This window comes from Sparus aurata, chromosome 21 (assembly GCF_900880675.1).
Source record: "Sparus aurata chromosome 21, fSpaAur1.1, whole genome shotgun sequence".
NCBI lineage: Eukaryota > Metazoa > Chordata > Actinopteri > Spariformes > Sparidae > Sparus > Sparus aurata.
In genome coordinates this window covers 25,718,747-25,735,529 of record NC_044207.1, presented here as the reverse complement: position 1 = coordinate 25,735,529, position 16,783 = coordinate 25,718,747, and the positions used below count along the sequence as shown (strand labels likewise).

Below are 16,783 nucleotides of genomic sequence, written 5' to 3'. Positions count from 1 at the left end.
CACATCGTTATCTACCCGGAGGATCTCAGACCGCACGGAGAACCGAGCCCGGTGAGAGCGTGTCTGCCTTCGGGTCTGTCTGTGGAGGCTGTGACATGAATGAAGAGTCCCTCCGTCGGACGCGGACACCGGGGAGAGACTCTCTGGCTGTCCCAGGACGCGTGTTACCGCGCGGTGGTCGCCGGATTTATTAGCTTACCTATCCGCGATGAACCTGTCGGCGCGCGGTGCGGCTCGTGTGTCCGTGACAGCCCGGTGATGGTGATGGTGCAGAGGCGCGTGCGGTGCTGTTGGCCAATGCGAAACGGCGCGAGGACGACAGACAGCTAAATAACTGCATCTGATTGATGAGACATTGACGTGACGTGGTCTGCGGGGCTGTGCGCCATATTCCCGATGCACCTGCACCTCCAGCGAACGAATGGACTCGTGGATTTCTTCCAGTGATGATCCCAGTATCTGTTCATCTATTTTTACCTCATTGTGTTCAGTCCTGCCAAAAAGAAAAAAACCCACATGTGCAACCATTAGACTTCTTCTTCTCTACCTCATCCCATTCATTTTGAAGCCATTGTGAAGACTGATGTCATTGGGAGCTTTACATTACTGCAGATGGAAAAAAGGCTTTAATGTGTTTGCTCTGATGCAGCTCTTTTGTGTTTGAGTGGGATCAGATTCCTCCTCACGTTAGAGTAAACTCCTCGATAGTTTTAATATAAGCTTGTGGAATGCTTGATCTCAAGATGAAGGAGACGTGTCGCATCTGTGGACGGGAGCTCTGTGGGAACCAGCGGCGATGGATCTTCCACCCCACCGCCAAGCTCAACCTGCAGGTGCTGCTGTCTCACGCCCTCGGGCGAGAGCTGACCCGGGACGGCAGAGGAGAGTTCGCCTGCTCCAAGTGCACCTTCATGCTGGACCGCATGTACCGCTTCGACACGGTGATCGCCCGCGTGGAGGCCCTGTCCATCGAGAGACTGCAGCGGCTCCTGCAGGAGAAACATCGGCTGAGGCAGTGCATCGGCGGGCTCTACAGAAAGACAAACTCAGAGGAGGGGGCTGTGACGTTACCTGGAGCTCAGGAAGGATCAGGAGACGGGATGGTGGACATTTCAGGTCTTACCCACGCCAAGTACTGCGCCCTGCTCCAGGATGATCTTGTCTACTCGCTGTATGAGTCCTGGGCCGACGACTGCCTGGAGTGTAACCAGCACCACCCTCAGTGTCCTGCTGCTCCGGGGTCAGAGGTCACAGTTGCGGGCTCCCAACGTGTTCCCACCACTCCCAGGAGGTGTCGGGGATGCTCCCACTTCAGGGTGGCAGACTCAGACTATGAGGCCGTTTGCAAAGTCCCCAGGAAGCTGGCACGGAGTATTTCCTGCGGGCCGTCAACCAGATATTCAGCCAGTTTTATCGGAGGGAGTGTGACTGGAGGTGGGAATGGAAAAAGAGAACATGTGGAGGATTTAGAAGAAGCCCCCTCCTCTCTGACTCTGGTGCCCGGTTCCCAGGACCAAACGAGAACATCAGACAGCGATCGCACCCTGGCTGGACGAGCCAGCTCCAGCCCCTCCATAGCATCCTTAGAGACAGCTGAGGAGTATATCCGGCCTGGGGCCATAACAGATGGACTGCTGAGCTCCCCCAGGGAACCGATAGACGACCGGATATCTGACTCCCTCTCTGAGGAGCACATGGGAGTCCCACATGGACAAACCTCACCTGGACCCAGCCTCTCTCTGGCCCTCTGTTTGCTGCAGAGTTACGCTGTCCACCGGCCGGTGCAGACCTCTAAGGGGAGCAAGCTGCCGGTGTTGCTCCGACGGAGCTCCAGCAACGGAGGTCTGATGCTGAGCTCCCCTGATGCTCTCCTGGGAATGTCTTACACATCTCCAGATGGAGAACGAGAGAACCACTTGCCAACACCTGAGCTGGAGACCCCTCTGATCAGACTGAATCACAGGCTCGACCAGGATCTGAACTTTGCTGAAATGGAAGCGTTAATGGAGGATTTGTACAAAGAGTATCCTCGCCCGCCTCCCCACCAGGTATAAGACCATGACGGGGATGCTGATGGTGCTTTAACGGAAGGAGTTTTTCTGCCTATGCGCAGGAAATGTGCAACTAACCTGACAGACTTTGATGTTTGACAGCCTGCCCACTGAACGATTATTCTCACCGCTCTTTTTTTTTTTTTTTTAGCTTAATAAGCTTCATAATCCAACTGTCAGTCACTTAAATCCTGCCTTGAGCTTCTCCAACAAGCTTTCACCCACATGGATGTGAGCTGCAGTGCTGAATGTATGTGTGTGTGTGTGTGCACTTAGTTACATGAGCAGTCAGGTAGGGGTAAGCTGTGACACAGGACATGGCCCAATTACCTTGTGTGTGTGTGTGTGTGCAGGCACAACAAGGTCATCAATCAAATCAATAGAGTAGAGAGTGACTGAACAGGCACTTTTTACCATTTGGTGGGTGTAAATATCTCCAAATTTCTTATGTAATTGCTGATGTAGTTAAGTTGATTTAGGTTGGAGGAAGCGGAGGACACAGCCTGCAGACAGACTAGAGGCTCCCAGCTTTTCTACGAGGAACTAGTTTGTCGCAGCTCAGGATATTCTGCCAAAGTGTGCAGGCACAAGTGTGTGTCCGTATATTCTTCAAGATAAATATCCTCCGAGGTTGTCGTGTCTGGAGGGGGTGTATAGTTGTCTCTGAATTCGATGTTCTTCCCTTAATAAGTGTGAGATGCACACCAAGGCTGCTGACTGAAGTAGGTTAGATGTTGGGAGACATTAAGACAGAGTGACTCCACTGCTGGCCTATTTTCACTCGGAGCCCTTGAGGCGAAGAGAGATCCACGCAATGTCAGACCACCCCGACATCTCAGCACTGGTTGGCTACTGCAATAAACCCAGTTAGATGGTAGAAAAACTTTAGAAAATGCAGTAAAAATATATAATGATATTTAATCTCTACTACGTTAAGCCACAAGTTGATCTTGATAAATAGACGTTTAAGTCAGTGCATCTCGATGACATTTTTCCTCTCGTCCGTGAAAGTTAGAAGCATTTTATAGGCGGTTATGTAAAGATAATAGTGGCTCCGACCGCTCTGAGCACACTCACTTGTGCTAACTCATGCGTGCAGACACTCCCCCCACAACATCAGTGGCTCGCTCCCCGTTGTAGCCTTTTACAAAGTGCACACATGAATGAGCAGGGTTTGAAAAATGTACACGTATCACACAATCCACCGAGTGTTACGCAGCCTCCGTTGTTTTTCATGAATTTCGAAACAAACAAAATGTAATCTTCATGAATGATGGTCACAAGACTGAGCAAAATGAACATATTGTATGCTGAGAATTGTTTTATAATGTAGTGATGCTTGTGTTTTAGAATTTGGTCGAGGAGCAGCAGAGTCAACTGAACCAGTATGAGTGTGCGGCCGGTCAGTGTGTCAGCGAGCTGCAGAAGGCCCAGCTCCAGGTCCAGTCCCTGCAGGCCAAGATCCACGAGAGCGAGGCCAACAACATGGTATGGCCCACAAGAGCGCCATTTACAGTTTGGATGCGTTTGATAAATCCACATGTGGTGACTTTGATTCTGTTTGTCTCCGTGTGTAGAAGCTGCAGGAGAAGCTGACCGAGATGGAGTGTGAGCTGCGTTCGATCCGTCAGGCCGCTCAGAGTCAGGAGAGAACCATTCAGGGCCTCACAGAGTCCAACAGCACCAAAGACCGTGAGGTGAGTGTTCGTATTCATGGATGAACAGCCAGTATGAGATGAGGTTTGTATATGAGAAGGTGCTCATACCTGTAATTTATTCTGCTGAAAGGCCCAGGAGCTGTACCAGCTGATTGAAGGGCAGAACACCACGCTGTGCAAGCTGAGAGAGATGGCACACCGCAACCAGCTGGCTCAATGCAAGGTGAGAAAGAGCGGATGTATAACGCTGCAAGGGTTCAGGATGGTGAGAAACCTTGTCTCTGATCCGTGGTCATTCTTTCTCCAGGCTCCAGAGGGGGTCAGCGAGTCCTTGACGCTCGCCCAGCTGCAGGGCGAGCTTGTCGGGGTGCAGAGCTCTCTGTTCGCCCTTGGCCTGGAGCTGGAGGCCAGCCAGAGGAGTCTGAGACAGAGCCAGAGGCAAGGAGACGACCTGATGAGGTTCAAGGACAGACTCAACACGGATCTGCAGGAGGTGCTGCAGCACAGGGAGGTCACGGAGAAACACAACCAGGTCAGTGTGAATTGTGTGAAAACCAAAACCTTTTGAATAGAAGTCTTGAAGCATGCATGACCTGTCATCTCTGCGCTGCAGGACCTTCGATGTGCCCTTCAGAAATCTCGCTCGGAGCTTCAGGCTAAAGAAGCAGCTCTGAAGGAGAGCGAGGCGGAGAGACACGCTGTGGTGCAGGAAAAAGACCGGAGCATCACACAGCTCCAACGCTCTCTGCAGGACAAGGAGCAACAGTTACAGGTGACAATCCCACACAGTTTCACTCTCTTTCGATAATGACTCATGCTGATGTGTCTGATCCCGTCTCTCTCTCTTTGTATCTGTAGGAGTACTCAGAGATGTTGGAGTCGACGGGAAGCTCCAAACCGAGAGACGCTCTGCTGGAGAAACTGAGAGAGCGTATTAAAGACAGAGACAGAGCTCTGGAGGTAAAACACGCATAACATCACACATAAACGTATATAAGAAATTAATGGATCCTAACAGAAATAGTGAGAGGACACCAGAATGCCCTTGATACTTAGGACTAGCTTTTTGCAACCATTGTTGCTGTATGTTCAGTGCAGGGGAGATTAAGTGGCGTCTCATCTGGAAACAGCCAAGTGTGCATCTTGCAGCAGTCGAATAAAGCAGCGGTAGGCAGTATTGCAAACTCTTGCTAAACCGGAAGGTCAGCATAAAAGTATAGTTAAAATTCTTCAAGGATATTGTCCAGGACAAGAGATAAAACATCACTACTGTCTTCTATAAGTCCTGTTGCCACCGTACAGCATGGGGAAAGACGTGCTTAGTATTTCGTGCATCTGAAAAATACTAGATTCGGTTCATCCAGTCTCCCTAACACGAAATGTTAATGTCAGTCCCTGGTGCATTTAATGTATGAGCTTCTCATTTTGGCTGTTAACTGCAGTATGATGAATGTCTGAGTGAGGGTGAATATCACACTCAAGGGTTCCCAGAATAGCAGCAGTGTGATTTATTTTTTCCTTTTCCCCCCCCCCCTTCTGCTGTCTGCAGCGCTCCATTGACGATAAGTTCCGCTGCGTGGAGGAGCGCGAGGCCCAGGTGAGGAGGCTGCAGCTGGCCCTCAGAGAGAAGGAGCGAGACCTGGAGCGACTCCGCTGCATCCTGTCCGGCAACGAGGAGACCATCACGGTACGATCGTGACGCACAAACAGGCTTGTCCTGTGAGTGTTTAATGTCCAGTTTTCCGTGGTTACACCTGTGATTGTGACTTTCAGAGTCTGGACGCCCTGGTGCGAGGTAAAGAGCTGGAGCTGGAGCAGGCGGCGGAGGCTTACAGGAACCTCCAGTGGCTGAAGCAGCAGAGCGAGGAGAAGGAGAGAAGCACTCTGAGAGAGAAAGACACCATCATCAGCCAGCTACAGGCGGCTTTACAGACACGCAGCCAGGAGACACAGGTGACACACACACACACACACACTCATTCGTGTCTTTGTTGCCGTTGCTTCAAATTGTTTGCTGTCATTTTCAAAGCTTTATAAAAACCGGTCCGCGTAGACAAACCTGCGCTGCTGGTTCTCACAAATACAGCAGATGTGCTGACGCAGGCGTTTTCTGGATGCATGTTGTTTCGCATGTCACAGGATCTGACAGCCGCCCTCGTCGCCAGAGTTCAGGCCGGGCCCACTGAGGTCGTGGAGGAGCTGAAGGCTCGGCTGGCGCTGAAAGAGAAACTCTTCCAGGAGCTGCTGTCGGACCGCAGCCGCCAGTCGAATGAGCACCAAGCGCAGGTCCAGGACATGCTCAACACCCTCAGCTCCAAGGACCAGTACCTGCAGGTAGGCCGTGTTACTGGCATGGTTAATGGTAAAAAAAATATGTACACATGAAGCCTTCAACCTCATCCCTTGTTCTCTCTCAGGACTACTCCTACAGGCTCTCCCTTGTGATCAGCGAGCAGACCGTCCAGCTGCAGGAGCTCCGCAGACAGCTGTCATTAAGAGAGCAGGAGCTGTGTGAGCTGAAGCGGGACAAGGAGAGGGAGACGGGAGGAGAGACGGAGCATATGCGGACTCTGCTCAAAGAGAAAGAAGCCTTCATCAAGGTAACTGTTCATGCATTTCCCTCCACTTACTCCTGTGAACCTGTACTCCTGATCTTCACAGTTTATTTTATCCACCAGGAGCTGATGCAGGGCCAGGAGGAGGCCATGCAGCCGTCCTCTACAGAGAGCGAGGCAGAGACAAAGGCTCTCCAGGAGGAGTTGCAGCTGGTACTGAAGAAAGAGAGGGAGGCTCAGGTATCCGTTCAAACCTTGTGATGCATCAAAGCAATCCTCGTGTTTGTTTGTTTTTTAAAATCTCACAATTCATGTGTTTGCATCCCGCAGAAGGAGCTCTCTGCTCTGCGTTTGGCTCACCAGCAGAGCATGCACGTGGACGTCAAGGACAGCTCTGATCATCAAGTAGGCTTTAGTTTTCATTCACAACCATGAGACGGTATTTGCGCTGCTTGAGAGCGATGTATTTATGATGTCTCTCCTTCCTCTTCAACCGTGCCTGCCACTTTGATCTAGGCTGTGCTGGAGCAGCTCGTGTCAGAGTACAACAAGCTGAACGATGCCCTGAGGGCGGAGAAGAGATTATACCAAAATCTCACGCACATTCACACCAAGAGTGACAGGTATGGAAGCTGCACCCAGGTGTTCGACAGGCCAAGTTACCTGTCAGTACAGTAAGTCGTTAGCCTTTCCTCTGAAAACACTCTCTCCTCTCCCTCAGCTCGGAGAAGATCCAGGCCCTCCACACCGAGCTCGACTCGGTTCAGGCGCTCCGCGGACAGCTGGAGGAGGTCCTGGCCAGGACCCGTAACATGACCCTGGCGCTGGACAGGGCAGCTAAAAGGCAGTCTGACTTTGGAGGTGGGGATGGGCAGGGTCCAGCCTCCAGGGCTGCGGGGGTCACTGTCACTAACGCTCCGTGATATTCTATCTGCCCACAGCACTGTTGAGTGACACTTAATGTGAGATGAAGCTGCCTGCAGCCACTGATGGTCAAACTGTGAACATTACCTTGAAAAAACCTTCTCTTAAATGTGAAAAAAAAAAACTCCGAAGTGGCCGTCAGTCTTCAGGCAGCTTCGTCCAGATAGCACAAGCACAACTCACAGTAGCAGCAGCCTATTCAGATTAACCTCCATGGTGTGAAGTGGCAACGTGCAACCCCAGAGTCTTATTTATTTATGCATATATTTTGTGAGCGTGGTGTGAATATGTTTTCTTTTTTTTATATATATATCGTGTTTTGAAATACTGCCTGCGTATTGCTTTTGCAGTGCGATTGTTCTGTATTGCCATTTTCTGTGTACTGTCTCTCACCGGTGTCACTCTTCCAGCCTTACTGTCACAGTGAAGTTACGTCTTGTGGAGAAACTCGAGCTCATGCCTTACAGTGAAACGTCTCACCATCCATCATTTGTTTTTTAAATCATTTGTTTGTGAACAGGATGTGCACACCTAACAAGGCCCAAGATACAGAGTCCTAAAAAAAAAAGAAAAAGATGGCCGAGTAGTTTCCTCCTGCTTCAGCTTAACCCCGGATTGCTTTTCCTGCACCGTTCGATAACAGTTCTGCACTCGTTACAGTTTAGTCCGTTACAGATATGCATGCGACAGGTCTAGCCTCTTTAGATATAAAGTGGTAGATATGGGCTGCTTACATCCGTTAAGGTAATTTAATGATATGTTTTGTTTTTAGTTTATCTGCCTGTTGGACTTCAGTTCAGCCTTGTTCCAGGACAGCGGGAGAGTATAATATCGAGTCGTTTTACTGTCTGTGCTCGCTATGAATCACATGAGATGTGAATGCCAGAAATAATACTTGCCCGTTAAATATTTATATTCGGTAGAGGACATTTTCTTACTTGGATCTGTGCCCTGATCTCTCATCCTTTAGCCTCGGAGATGGAATCCCTGTGAACACTTCTTCTTTTTGTATAAATGCAACAAGAATAAAAATGTGCTCGCTTTTTGTCAAAAGCACTTTTGTTTGTTGTGTATATTTGGGGATTTTTGTCTTAAGAAACATCCCAAAACCTGAAATCCCTCCAGTGGTCCTTATATACCTCCCTTCTTTTCTCCCCCAGAGATCAGCCCACATGTGAACCATTCCTCAGTGTAGAAATATTCTGGTTTGCCTCCTAGTTTGTCCTGACATGCAGCTTTATAAGCATAAGAACACACATGTTAAAAATGTGTCACATGGTGAAAAATATCTATTTATCAACAGATTCCTGCAGATATTTCATATTATAAACGTCCACATGAATCTATAATGTGTACTCCCAGACATTTCCAGTCCAAATAAGTGTTTTCCCTCCATGTACCTCCTCCCTCATGCATGACATTGTGGCATGGTTTTCATGTTTGCATGGCTGCTCTGCTCTAAAGCCCAGATAAAGGAAGCTCATGTGAGCCCTTTTTTACTCTACATATATCTAACAAAACAAACATCAACTTCACGTCAGTTTTAAATGACACCAAACGAGCACACACAGTCTCTACTATGTTCCCGGTGTGAGAGTGGTGACGGTGTGTAAACAGGGCCCCACATTCAGTCAGTTCAGCTTACAGAGCACATTGTTCCATCAATAATAACCCGGCAGTTTCCTGCCCTGTCCCCTCACAGCAGAGACATGTTTCCCTCTCAGACTTGTTTCAGGGTGGAGACATACGCAGTGATTACCTGCCTTTCAAGTTTCCCTGAAATAATCCCATAAGTCCCAACAATGCTGAGAGCAACTGTAGATACACACCCAAACACCCAGAGATGGAATGTAACTAAGTAGATGCACCCAAGTACTGTCTTTACCTGAGTATTCCTATTTCCTGCTACTTTATACTTCCACTCCACTACATTTATTTGGTAAGTGTGATTACTAGTTACTTTGCAGGAGCTAAATAAGAAGTTTTAAGTTATTTAATCAGCAATCGGATATAGAAATATTTATTGTAATCATCGAAAAAATTGTACATTTTGAACCAGATCATCAGCCAGGCCAATAATTGTTCCACCCATAGTATACAGGGTATATACATATATACATGAAAATACATAATTGTACTTGTAGTTTTGATACTTGAGTATATTTAAAATCATGGACTTTAAGACTATTAGTCTCTGTATGGGTGACTATTTTAGCACAACATCCTTGCTTTTACTCAAGTACAACATGTACTTTTTTTCAACACTGCATGCACCTATGACTCACATATGGTACCACACACTGTGTGTGTGTGTGTGTGTGTGCGTGTGTGTGTGTGTGTTTGTGTGTTTGTGTGTGTGGAACCTATTCTGTACAACGATTTTAATTTGAATTTCCTGCCAGTCACTTTCCTCTGAGCGGCTGCTTCCTGGCAACAAACCACAGTGTGTGTGTGTGTGTGTGTGTGCGTGTGTGTGTGTGTGTGTGTGTGTGTGTGTGAGTGTGTGTGTACTTGATTAACTCAGAAAACAAAGGTCATGCTGCACACATATTCATTTTTGGCACACAGTTCCCACAACCCTCTCATGTTTGCTGCATACAAATGTGCCAAAATCCAACACGTTTGTTTCAATTTTAAGTTTTCCTCATGACAGCGCACACACACACACACACACACACACACACACACACACACACTCTGTTCTGGGTTGCACTGCCTTGTGTGTGTTTTTGGCTGCCACTGCGACCTGTGACATAATATTTCCACTTTCACTCCCATGACTTCCAAAGTGATGATTCAGAGTCCAGACTAACTTCTGGGAGGAACGGGACAGAGAGTGGAGAGCTCTAGAGAGGCAGAGAGGCATCAAAAGTCAACATAAGAAGAAATAAAAGAGGATTAGATCATATAAACAAAAGAAGAAAAGAACAATTGGATATTGTCCTTATATGGTTGCTGTGTTTCCAGAGCTCAGCACGGAGGAAGAGGAGGAGGAGGAGGAGGAGGGAGACGATGAAGACGGCAGCAGCGACGAGTTCACCGACAGCATCGAGGAGGACGATGATAAAGTGACGGCCAGACGTTTGGCGTCCATTCAGGTAAAATACTTCTGTTTACGTTTCACTGTTGAACTCCTTTAAGGCACTTTGTTACCGGAGACTGACCTTCCTCCTACTGATTTAAACCTTAACCTGACTGCATAATAAGACCAATAACAAACAGCATCTTTTCATGACCTCTGTGAAGGCTCGTGGAGCTGAGGTGGTGGTGTCCCAGAAGACAGCTGAAGGGAAGCTCGAAGAAATAACGTCACAACTGGAGAGGGATGGATACAGCTCTGTGGATCAGATGAGGTGAGTGTTTGTCTCAGAGATGCTCAGAAAACCTCATGTTTTGATTGTTGCACTGCGGATGAGTGTTTAAAACCTTGACAGCGTCTTTACGCACAAGTCTAAATTGCATGTCTTTCCTTGTGTCCTCTGCCAGGAGTGCACTGCAGAGGCTGCAGCAGGAGAATCAGGCTCTGCGAGAGAGCCAAGGACGAGCTGGATTTGTGGGACTGAACCGGGAGGAGGAGGAAGAGGAGGAAGAGGAGGAGGAGGAGGAAGAGGAAGAAGAGGAGGAGGAGGAAGATATCGAGGAAGAAGATGAAGAGGAGGAAACATCACCACAACATGTGCCTGCGGGGAAGCGAGGCCCTCCGTCTGTTAGCCTGAGTGACCAGCGAGGGAAGAGGCAGTGCATGAGGCCTCAGACGTCCCATCACCACACACACCAGCCTCAGACGGTAACAGATCACACGTTCAAAAAGAAAAGACATCATGCTGCACTTACTTGTCTTAACACTTATTTCTCTTTCAACTACTAACCTTGTAGTTCTACAACCTCCGTTAAAGGTGCAATATGTGAGAAATGGCCACATGTCGAAGGCCAAACAAATAGGGGGCAACAAACTGTTGGTCCTTCACATGCTGTTATTATTTTATTAATTTTTAACGTTTGCAATTAAAATGTTTACACGTTTCAACTTGAAAGAGAATAACATGGCAAACACTTGAGTATATGGGGTGAAGAGCGCTTACATCATTATTTATTCAATTTAATATCAGTCATATGTCTTTAATTGTTCTAATTAAGGACAAGTACATTTATTGGCAATGAAGTATCACAAGTATAAAAGTATTTTTAAAGGGTGATTAAAGGTTAAATAATTAATGCAGTGAAATATGTTCTGTAGTCAGTAGTCCATGTAGCAGAATCATGTATCATGTCTTAAACAAAATAAATGTTTGCATGTGAAACTATATTTTGAAAAAGAAGCTGCAGCCGTACAGTTAGAAAAAGGAGTTTTGTTATGTTCCACCTCTGTGAATAAAACAATGTGTTTGCCGGTTGCGGAGCTGTGCAGGAACAGCTCTGCCTCCGGGCCGTGCCCTCCTTCTGTCCCTGACGTCTCAACACTGAGGCCTCCTGTTACAGCCTCTATGTGCGGGTGTTTTGTTCTTCCTCGGTCCCGTGGTTGTTTTTTGTGTGTAATGCAGTCCTCACTTGGCTGTTACAGGAGGTGGAGCGTGCTGGCGGCGAGGTGGGAGAACTCTGGCAGGACATAGAGGAGGGTCTCCACGAGCAGGCGGCCCGTCTGAGCTCCGACCTGGCTCTGAGCCACCAGGAGAACAGGGAGCTGCAGGAGAGGCTGATGGTGTCTGAGGCCACGGTCCACGCTCAGGCTGAACAGCTGAAGGACTACAGAGACCTGCTCAGTGAGTCTCACTCAGCAGCAAACAAATCCTTTTTAGCGTGCAGTATTTAAGTGTTGTCCTACTCGTGTCTCTGCAGCGGAGACATCGGTCCAGCAGGCCAGCAAACAGGTGCAAGTGGACCTCCAGGATCTGGGTTATGAGACTTGTGGTCGCAGTGAGAACGAGGCTGAGAGAGAAGACGCCAGCAGCCCAGGTGACAAACACACCAAACTCCTCTCCAACTTTTTCAGCCCGTAAAAAAAAAAACCCTCACTAATCCTGCTTCAATGTGTCTCTTTCACCCGTCCCTCCTTCAGAGTTTGATGACCTGGAGATGTGCACCTCGCTGTCCAATCAGCAGGACTACGAGGGCGGCACGTGGTACGCTGGTAACTGCAGCGGTGACAGAAGTGCTTATGAAATGGGAGATGAGTCGGCGGCCTCTCTGCAACATCTGGTCCAGGATCTCCGCTCACAGCTGACCCGCTGCCACAAGGTGATCCGCGGGCTGCAGCTACGTGTGCGCTCCCTGTCCACCACCAGCGACTACGCCTCTAGTCTGGAGCGGACCCCGCGCAAGGTGCTGTCGCATTAACCTCTGCTTGACATTACTGGCTTTTCTTTTAGGTTAATTTTAGTTTCATAATGATGTTTATTATTGCTCACCTTGTAGGTAAACTGGGCCTTTGAGACATCACCAGCGCCCAGCGGTGTCGAAGAGGATGAGGGCTGGATGTCTGACACCCAGGGGATTCGCTCAGGGCCCAAGCCCAGCAGGGAACTGCAAGAGCTGATGGAACGAGTTGCGTCACTGGAGGCACAGCTGAAGAGCTCCGGACTGGAGGGCAAAGGTCAAGAGGAGGAGGGGAAGTGTGCCACCTGGCCTGGGTGAGTGGACAGAGACAGAGAGGCTATTGGAAAAGATAAAAGTGTGCATGTGTTTATCTAGAATCAGTTAAAGAAGACATACCATGCTCATTTTCAGAACTAGAATAGGTTTAATAGCTCAAAAAACACATCACTTTCCTTGTACCTGTCCCTTTAACAGTGGCGTGCACAGACTTTCTGAAGGGCAGGGGCGAAAAGAAGGGCACTTTAGCGTGCGTTTTGGCTCCCAAGAGGGCACTTTAGCGCAAGTTTTGGCTCCCAAGAGGGCACTTTAGCGCGTGTTTTGGCTCCCAAGAGGGCACTTTAGCGCGTGTTTTGGCTCCCAAGAGGACAGTTTATCATGTTTTAACCAGCCAAGGGGGCAGTTTAGTGTGTTTTGCCAACCAAGAGGGCACTTTGACTTGCTTTTTTGGCTCCCAAGAGGGCACTTTAGCACACGTTTTGGCTCCCAGGAGGGCACTTTAGCACGCATTTTTCAACAATTGTGCACAACACTGCCCTTTAAGGTCCCCCCTCCCAAAGATCCAGTCTACCCTGATTGGTCAGCACACACACGCCTGAGCCAGCACTGCTAAAAACAACAGCGCAGCTGTGCTAAATCATTTCTAACATGCCAAACCAGCAATTTAGCATAAATTATGTGACCTGGTGATGTAGTGTGATGTCACAAAGTCACAGAATTAAAGGCGGGTGTACTGACGAGGCGTTTGTGTTGCAGTGTTTTCTGTGGGGGAAAGGAGCTTCCGTTGGTCTCTTTTAAGAGATGCACACAAATATGTTTAGTCACACTGATTATAGATCTTAATGCTCTCCATTAATACTGTGCACTTCCTCTTTTAACAGGAAGTACAACTCTCTGATCCAGACACAAGCTCGTGAGCTGTCCCACCTGAGGCAGAGGATGAGGGAGGGGCAAGGAGTCTGCCATATCCTCACCCAGCACCTGGGTGACACCACCAAGGTACCGTGAACCCCTCCGCACTATATCAACGTATTAATTAGATAGAATATCTGAGAAGCTTTCCATTCACTGCTAATTCTCAACACCTTCCAGGCCTTTGAGGAGCTGCTGCGTGCCAATGATATCGATTACTACATGGGTCAGAGCTTCAGAGAGCAGCTGGCACAGAACACTGCCCTGGCACAAAGAGTGGTCGCCAAGATCAGCGGACGTAAGTAACATCCTCGGTGTTATAGATTCCCATCCTTGTGGTGCTTTCATGCCTGAACTGTAATATTGAACTGCATCTCTCTTGTCCGTCTTGTTTTATTCCCATAGGCGACCGTGCAGAGAGCCATGAGGACAAGACAGGCCATGAGTTGCTCGCCTTACGGTGAGTCAGGTTATATTCACACGTGCGTCTGTTTTCATGTGTCTGAAACACTTTCTGAACTGAACATGCTATAATATTTCAGTATCGTGGTTACGGAGGCACATCTGAGTGGTTCAACCTCACAGCATTATATTCCACTCGTCTCTCCTTGTATGAAAACACAAACTGCTTTGGATACTTTGATAGGCTCTCGTTTAAAATGAATCACTATTAAAACAGATCGATCTCAGCCTCAGCAGCAGCCTCCTATAATATCACCTGCGGCTCTGAGATCTGTGGACCTCCCTCGAAGTTATTAGCTTACTTTGCACTTACTCCATCTAGGTGATTAGTTTACCGTGTCACGTGACACGCGAGGCTCCACGCGGCTCCGTATGGTGGAGGGGAGGCAGAAGGTTGCTGTTAATCCACCAACAGGCCACAGCATGAAGCCTCAGCTGAGCAGACTTACAGGTGTCCCACCAGCTGGGCTTAAGGGTCTCAGTGTGACTGTGTGACAGTCCTGTACTGGTGGAAGATTGTTATTTGTAAGCATCGAGAACTACTTTAATTTCTTTGTCTAACACACAAGATTAATTAGGATTATCAAGTAGTTAAATGTCAGAAGACATCAGTATTTCATGCTGGATCTTCTCGGACAAGGCGCACCAAGCTCAGGCTGAGGTGCGTCAAGGACTTGGTCTTTGTTTTTTCTGGACTGAACTGATGCTGCGATGGCTCCTCTGTGGAAGTCTATGATTTCTAAGCACAGCTCCATATACAGGGAGTCTCTGTGGTCTTTTTCTACGAGCCGAGGCCAAGAAAGAGAGACCGCTTTTTTAAGGATGCTGTTGGAGAGAGACAGGGAGCTCATGCTGCGCCACCTGAAACAGTAAGGGGAACGAACATGTAGTTACTTTACATGGGCAGTGTTAGTTTGAGAATAAAAGCATGTACTTATAAACAGCTGCAGTTTGGTCCCCCTACAGCGGATGATTGGCTTGAGGATGAGGCTTTTATGGACACGCTTCTTTTGTCACTGACAGCTTTCTCTTGTGTACACCTGCAGGCTGAGTAAGGAGCTTCAGCAGAAAGATAAAATCATTGAGTCACTCCACACCAAGCTGCATCACCGTCCAGAGACCCCGTCCAGCTGCCACGCTCTCTCCGAGACCACCGACCAATCGGACAGAACCTCCCTGGTGTCTGACGAGTACAGAACCAACGATGACTTGGAGCTGTGCTCTGATCTGGACGCCAGAGAGTATCAGGAGGAGCACCGGCTGCAGCAGCCAGGACACGGATCACAACAAGACGGTATTGTAAAAGTTTAATCGTATGTCCACCTCTCCCGTCTGTGAAGTGCCTCTTCTATCCTTACACTCTCCCCTCCTTTAGTCCGTCCATCTGTCCTTCCTCCTCCTCATGGCTTCCTCAAGTCCTCCAGCAGCTGCCCCAACATGCAGTTCTCCAGAGGTATGGGCCTCACAGCTGGCTATGACTTGCAAAGTACCTACATTTCCTTTTCCTCCTCCTCCTCCTCCTCCTTCATGTTCTGTGCATGTCACTTCCTGTCATTCTCCTCCAGCCCCTTCCAGTCAGCCTGTCTCCTTCTCCCTCTCTGTCCCCTGTGGCCCTGACGTCTGGGGTATGAGAGTCACTTCCGACCCCCGGCCCAGGGCCCTGTCTGTGATCGCTGTTCGCCCAGAGCTGGACACGCTGTACAAACAGATGAATGAGCAGAGCCGGGGTGAGCGGCCGGGGAGATCGTGTGCCGTGTGTGACATGAATTCAAAAAGACTTTAACTTTATCTCCTGTTTGAAAGGAATCGATTAAATTCTTCTCCTGTCCTGTGGGTGTCACGTTTTCACTCTTCACTCTTTTGTGTGTGTTCGCAGGCTTTGCGGTCCCTCACGACAAGCCTCTGTTCACCCTCTCACCTGGTGCCCACAACCAGCACGACCTCTCCAGCTACAACCAGCTTTCCCATCATGCCTTTCAACAGTATCAGCTGGGCGGCGTCCCTGAAGGCCACTCGCTGAAGTCTGATTCAGGTCTACTGACAGGAGGAGGGACTCTGTGGGACATGGAGAACATGGGCCCGCCGGTCGGGAGCTATTCCGGATCACCGGGACACCAGCAAGGAAGCAGCCATGCAGGTGGGACCTGCGTTCGCATCCCGCATGTTGGCCGCCATCGCCTCCATTGATGTAAACTTGAGCAAGCAATATATATCATAATATTATGTTTCCAGGGGTCAACTTGATAGAGGAGCACCTGCGGGAGGTGAGGTGTCTCCGTCAGCGTCTGGAGGAGTCCATCAGAACCAATGAGAGGCTCCGACAGCAGCTGGAGGAGAGACTGGCCACCATCGGGCGTGATGGAGGTACTGCTGCCTCACTAAGTAACGCTTTAGCAACAACCAGGTTCCCATGGGTCTGATGTTCTTGAAGTAACTCCTCTTTTTCATCCAGGTGCACCAACAAACATCTACATCCAAGGACTGGACACAGTCACTCAGCTGTCCAATGAGATCAGAGTCCTGAAGGAGGAGAACTTGGCTCTACAGTCCCGCCTGCAGGCCAGCACGGGTACTTCATACTGAAATCCAGAGACAGTTCTAATGGATTTGATTCTTTGGGAATATTAACCCG

General features: G+C 48.8%; 1 protein-coding gene across 5 annotated transcripts in view; it reads left to right on the top strand.

The window, feature by feature from the left end:
• Nucleotides 1–16,783, top strand: part of LOC115571991 (myomegalin) — a 47,865-nt gene that overhangs the window by 23,229 nt on the left and 7,853 nt on the right. For 2 of the 5 annotated variants that reach the window (XM_030401712.1, XM_030401713.1), the window contains exons 1-31: nucleotides 729–2,048; nucleotides 3,402–3,539; nucleotides 3,629–3,748; nucleotides 3,840–3,932; nucleotides 4,017–4,241; nucleotides 4,323–4,481; nucleotides 4,568–4,669; nucleotides 5,259–5,396; nucleotides 5,483–5,662; nucleotides 5,849–6,043; nucleotides 6,127–6,309; nucleotides 6,388–6,504; nucleotides 6,595–6,669; nucleotides 6,781–6,887; nucleotides 6,986–7,125; nucleotides 10,156–10,286; nucleotides 10,435–10,541; nucleotides 10,675–10,975; nucleotides 11,750–11,948; nucleotides 12,025–12,141; nucleotides 12,245–12,507; nucleotides 12,601–12,815; nucleotides 13,659–13,776; nucleotides 13,870–13,987; nucleotides 14,095–14,149; nucleotides 15,198–15,445; nucleotides 15,527–15,604; nucleotides 15,717–15,878; nucleotides 16,028–16,288; nucleotides 16,384–16,515; nucleotides 16,604–16,720. In XM_030401712.1, the coding sequence (XP_030257572.1) occupies nucleotides 729–2,048; nucleotides 3,402–3,539; nucleotides 3,629–3,748; nucleotides 3,840–3,932; nucleotides 4,017–4,241; nucleotides 4,323–4,481; nucleotides 4,568–4,669; nucleotides 5,259–5,396; nucleotides 5,483–5,662; nucleotides 5,849–6,043; nucleotides 6,127–6,309; nucleotides 6,388–6,504; nucleotides 6,595–6,669; nucleotides 6,781–6,887; nucleotides 6,986–7,125; nucleotides 10,156–10,286; nucleotides 10,435–10,541; nucleotides 10,675–10,975; nucleotides 11,750–11,948; nucleotides 12,025–12,141; nucleotides 12,245–12,507; nucleotides 12,601–12,815; nucleotides 13,659–13,776; nucleotides 13,870–13,987; nucleotides 14,095–14,149; nucleotides 15,198–15,445; nucleotides 15,527–15,604; nucleotides 15,717–15,878; nucleotides 16,028–16,288; nucleotides 16,384–16,515; nucleotides 16,604–16,720 (5,914 nt within the window). Of the gene's footprint in view, nucleotides 1–2; nucleotides 2,049–3,401; nucleotides 3,540–3,628; nucleotides 3,749–3,839; nucleotides 3,933–4,016; nucleotides 4,242–4,322; nucleotides 4,482–4,567; nucleotides 4,670–5,258; nucleotides 5,397–5,482; nucleotides 5,663–5,848; nucleotides 6,044–6,126; nucleotides 6,310–6,387; nucleotides 6,505–6,594; nucleotides 6,670–6,780; nucleotides 6,888–6,985; nucleotides 7,126–10,155; nucleotides 10,287–10,434; nucleotides 10,542–10,674; nucleotides 10,976–11,749; nucleotides 11,949–12,024; nucleotides 12,142–12,244; nucleotides 12,508–12,600; nucleotides 12,816–13,658; nucleotides 13,777–13,869; nucleotides 13,988–14,094; nucleotides 14,150–15,197; nucleotides 15,446–15,526; nucleotides 15,605–15,716; nucleotides 15,879–16,027; nucleotides 16,289–16,383; nucleotides 16,516–16,603; nucleotides 16,721–16,783 lie in introns of those variants that run through there. The other 3 variants (XM_030401711.1, XM_030401715.1, XM_030401714.1) reach the window with 3 other exon arrangements.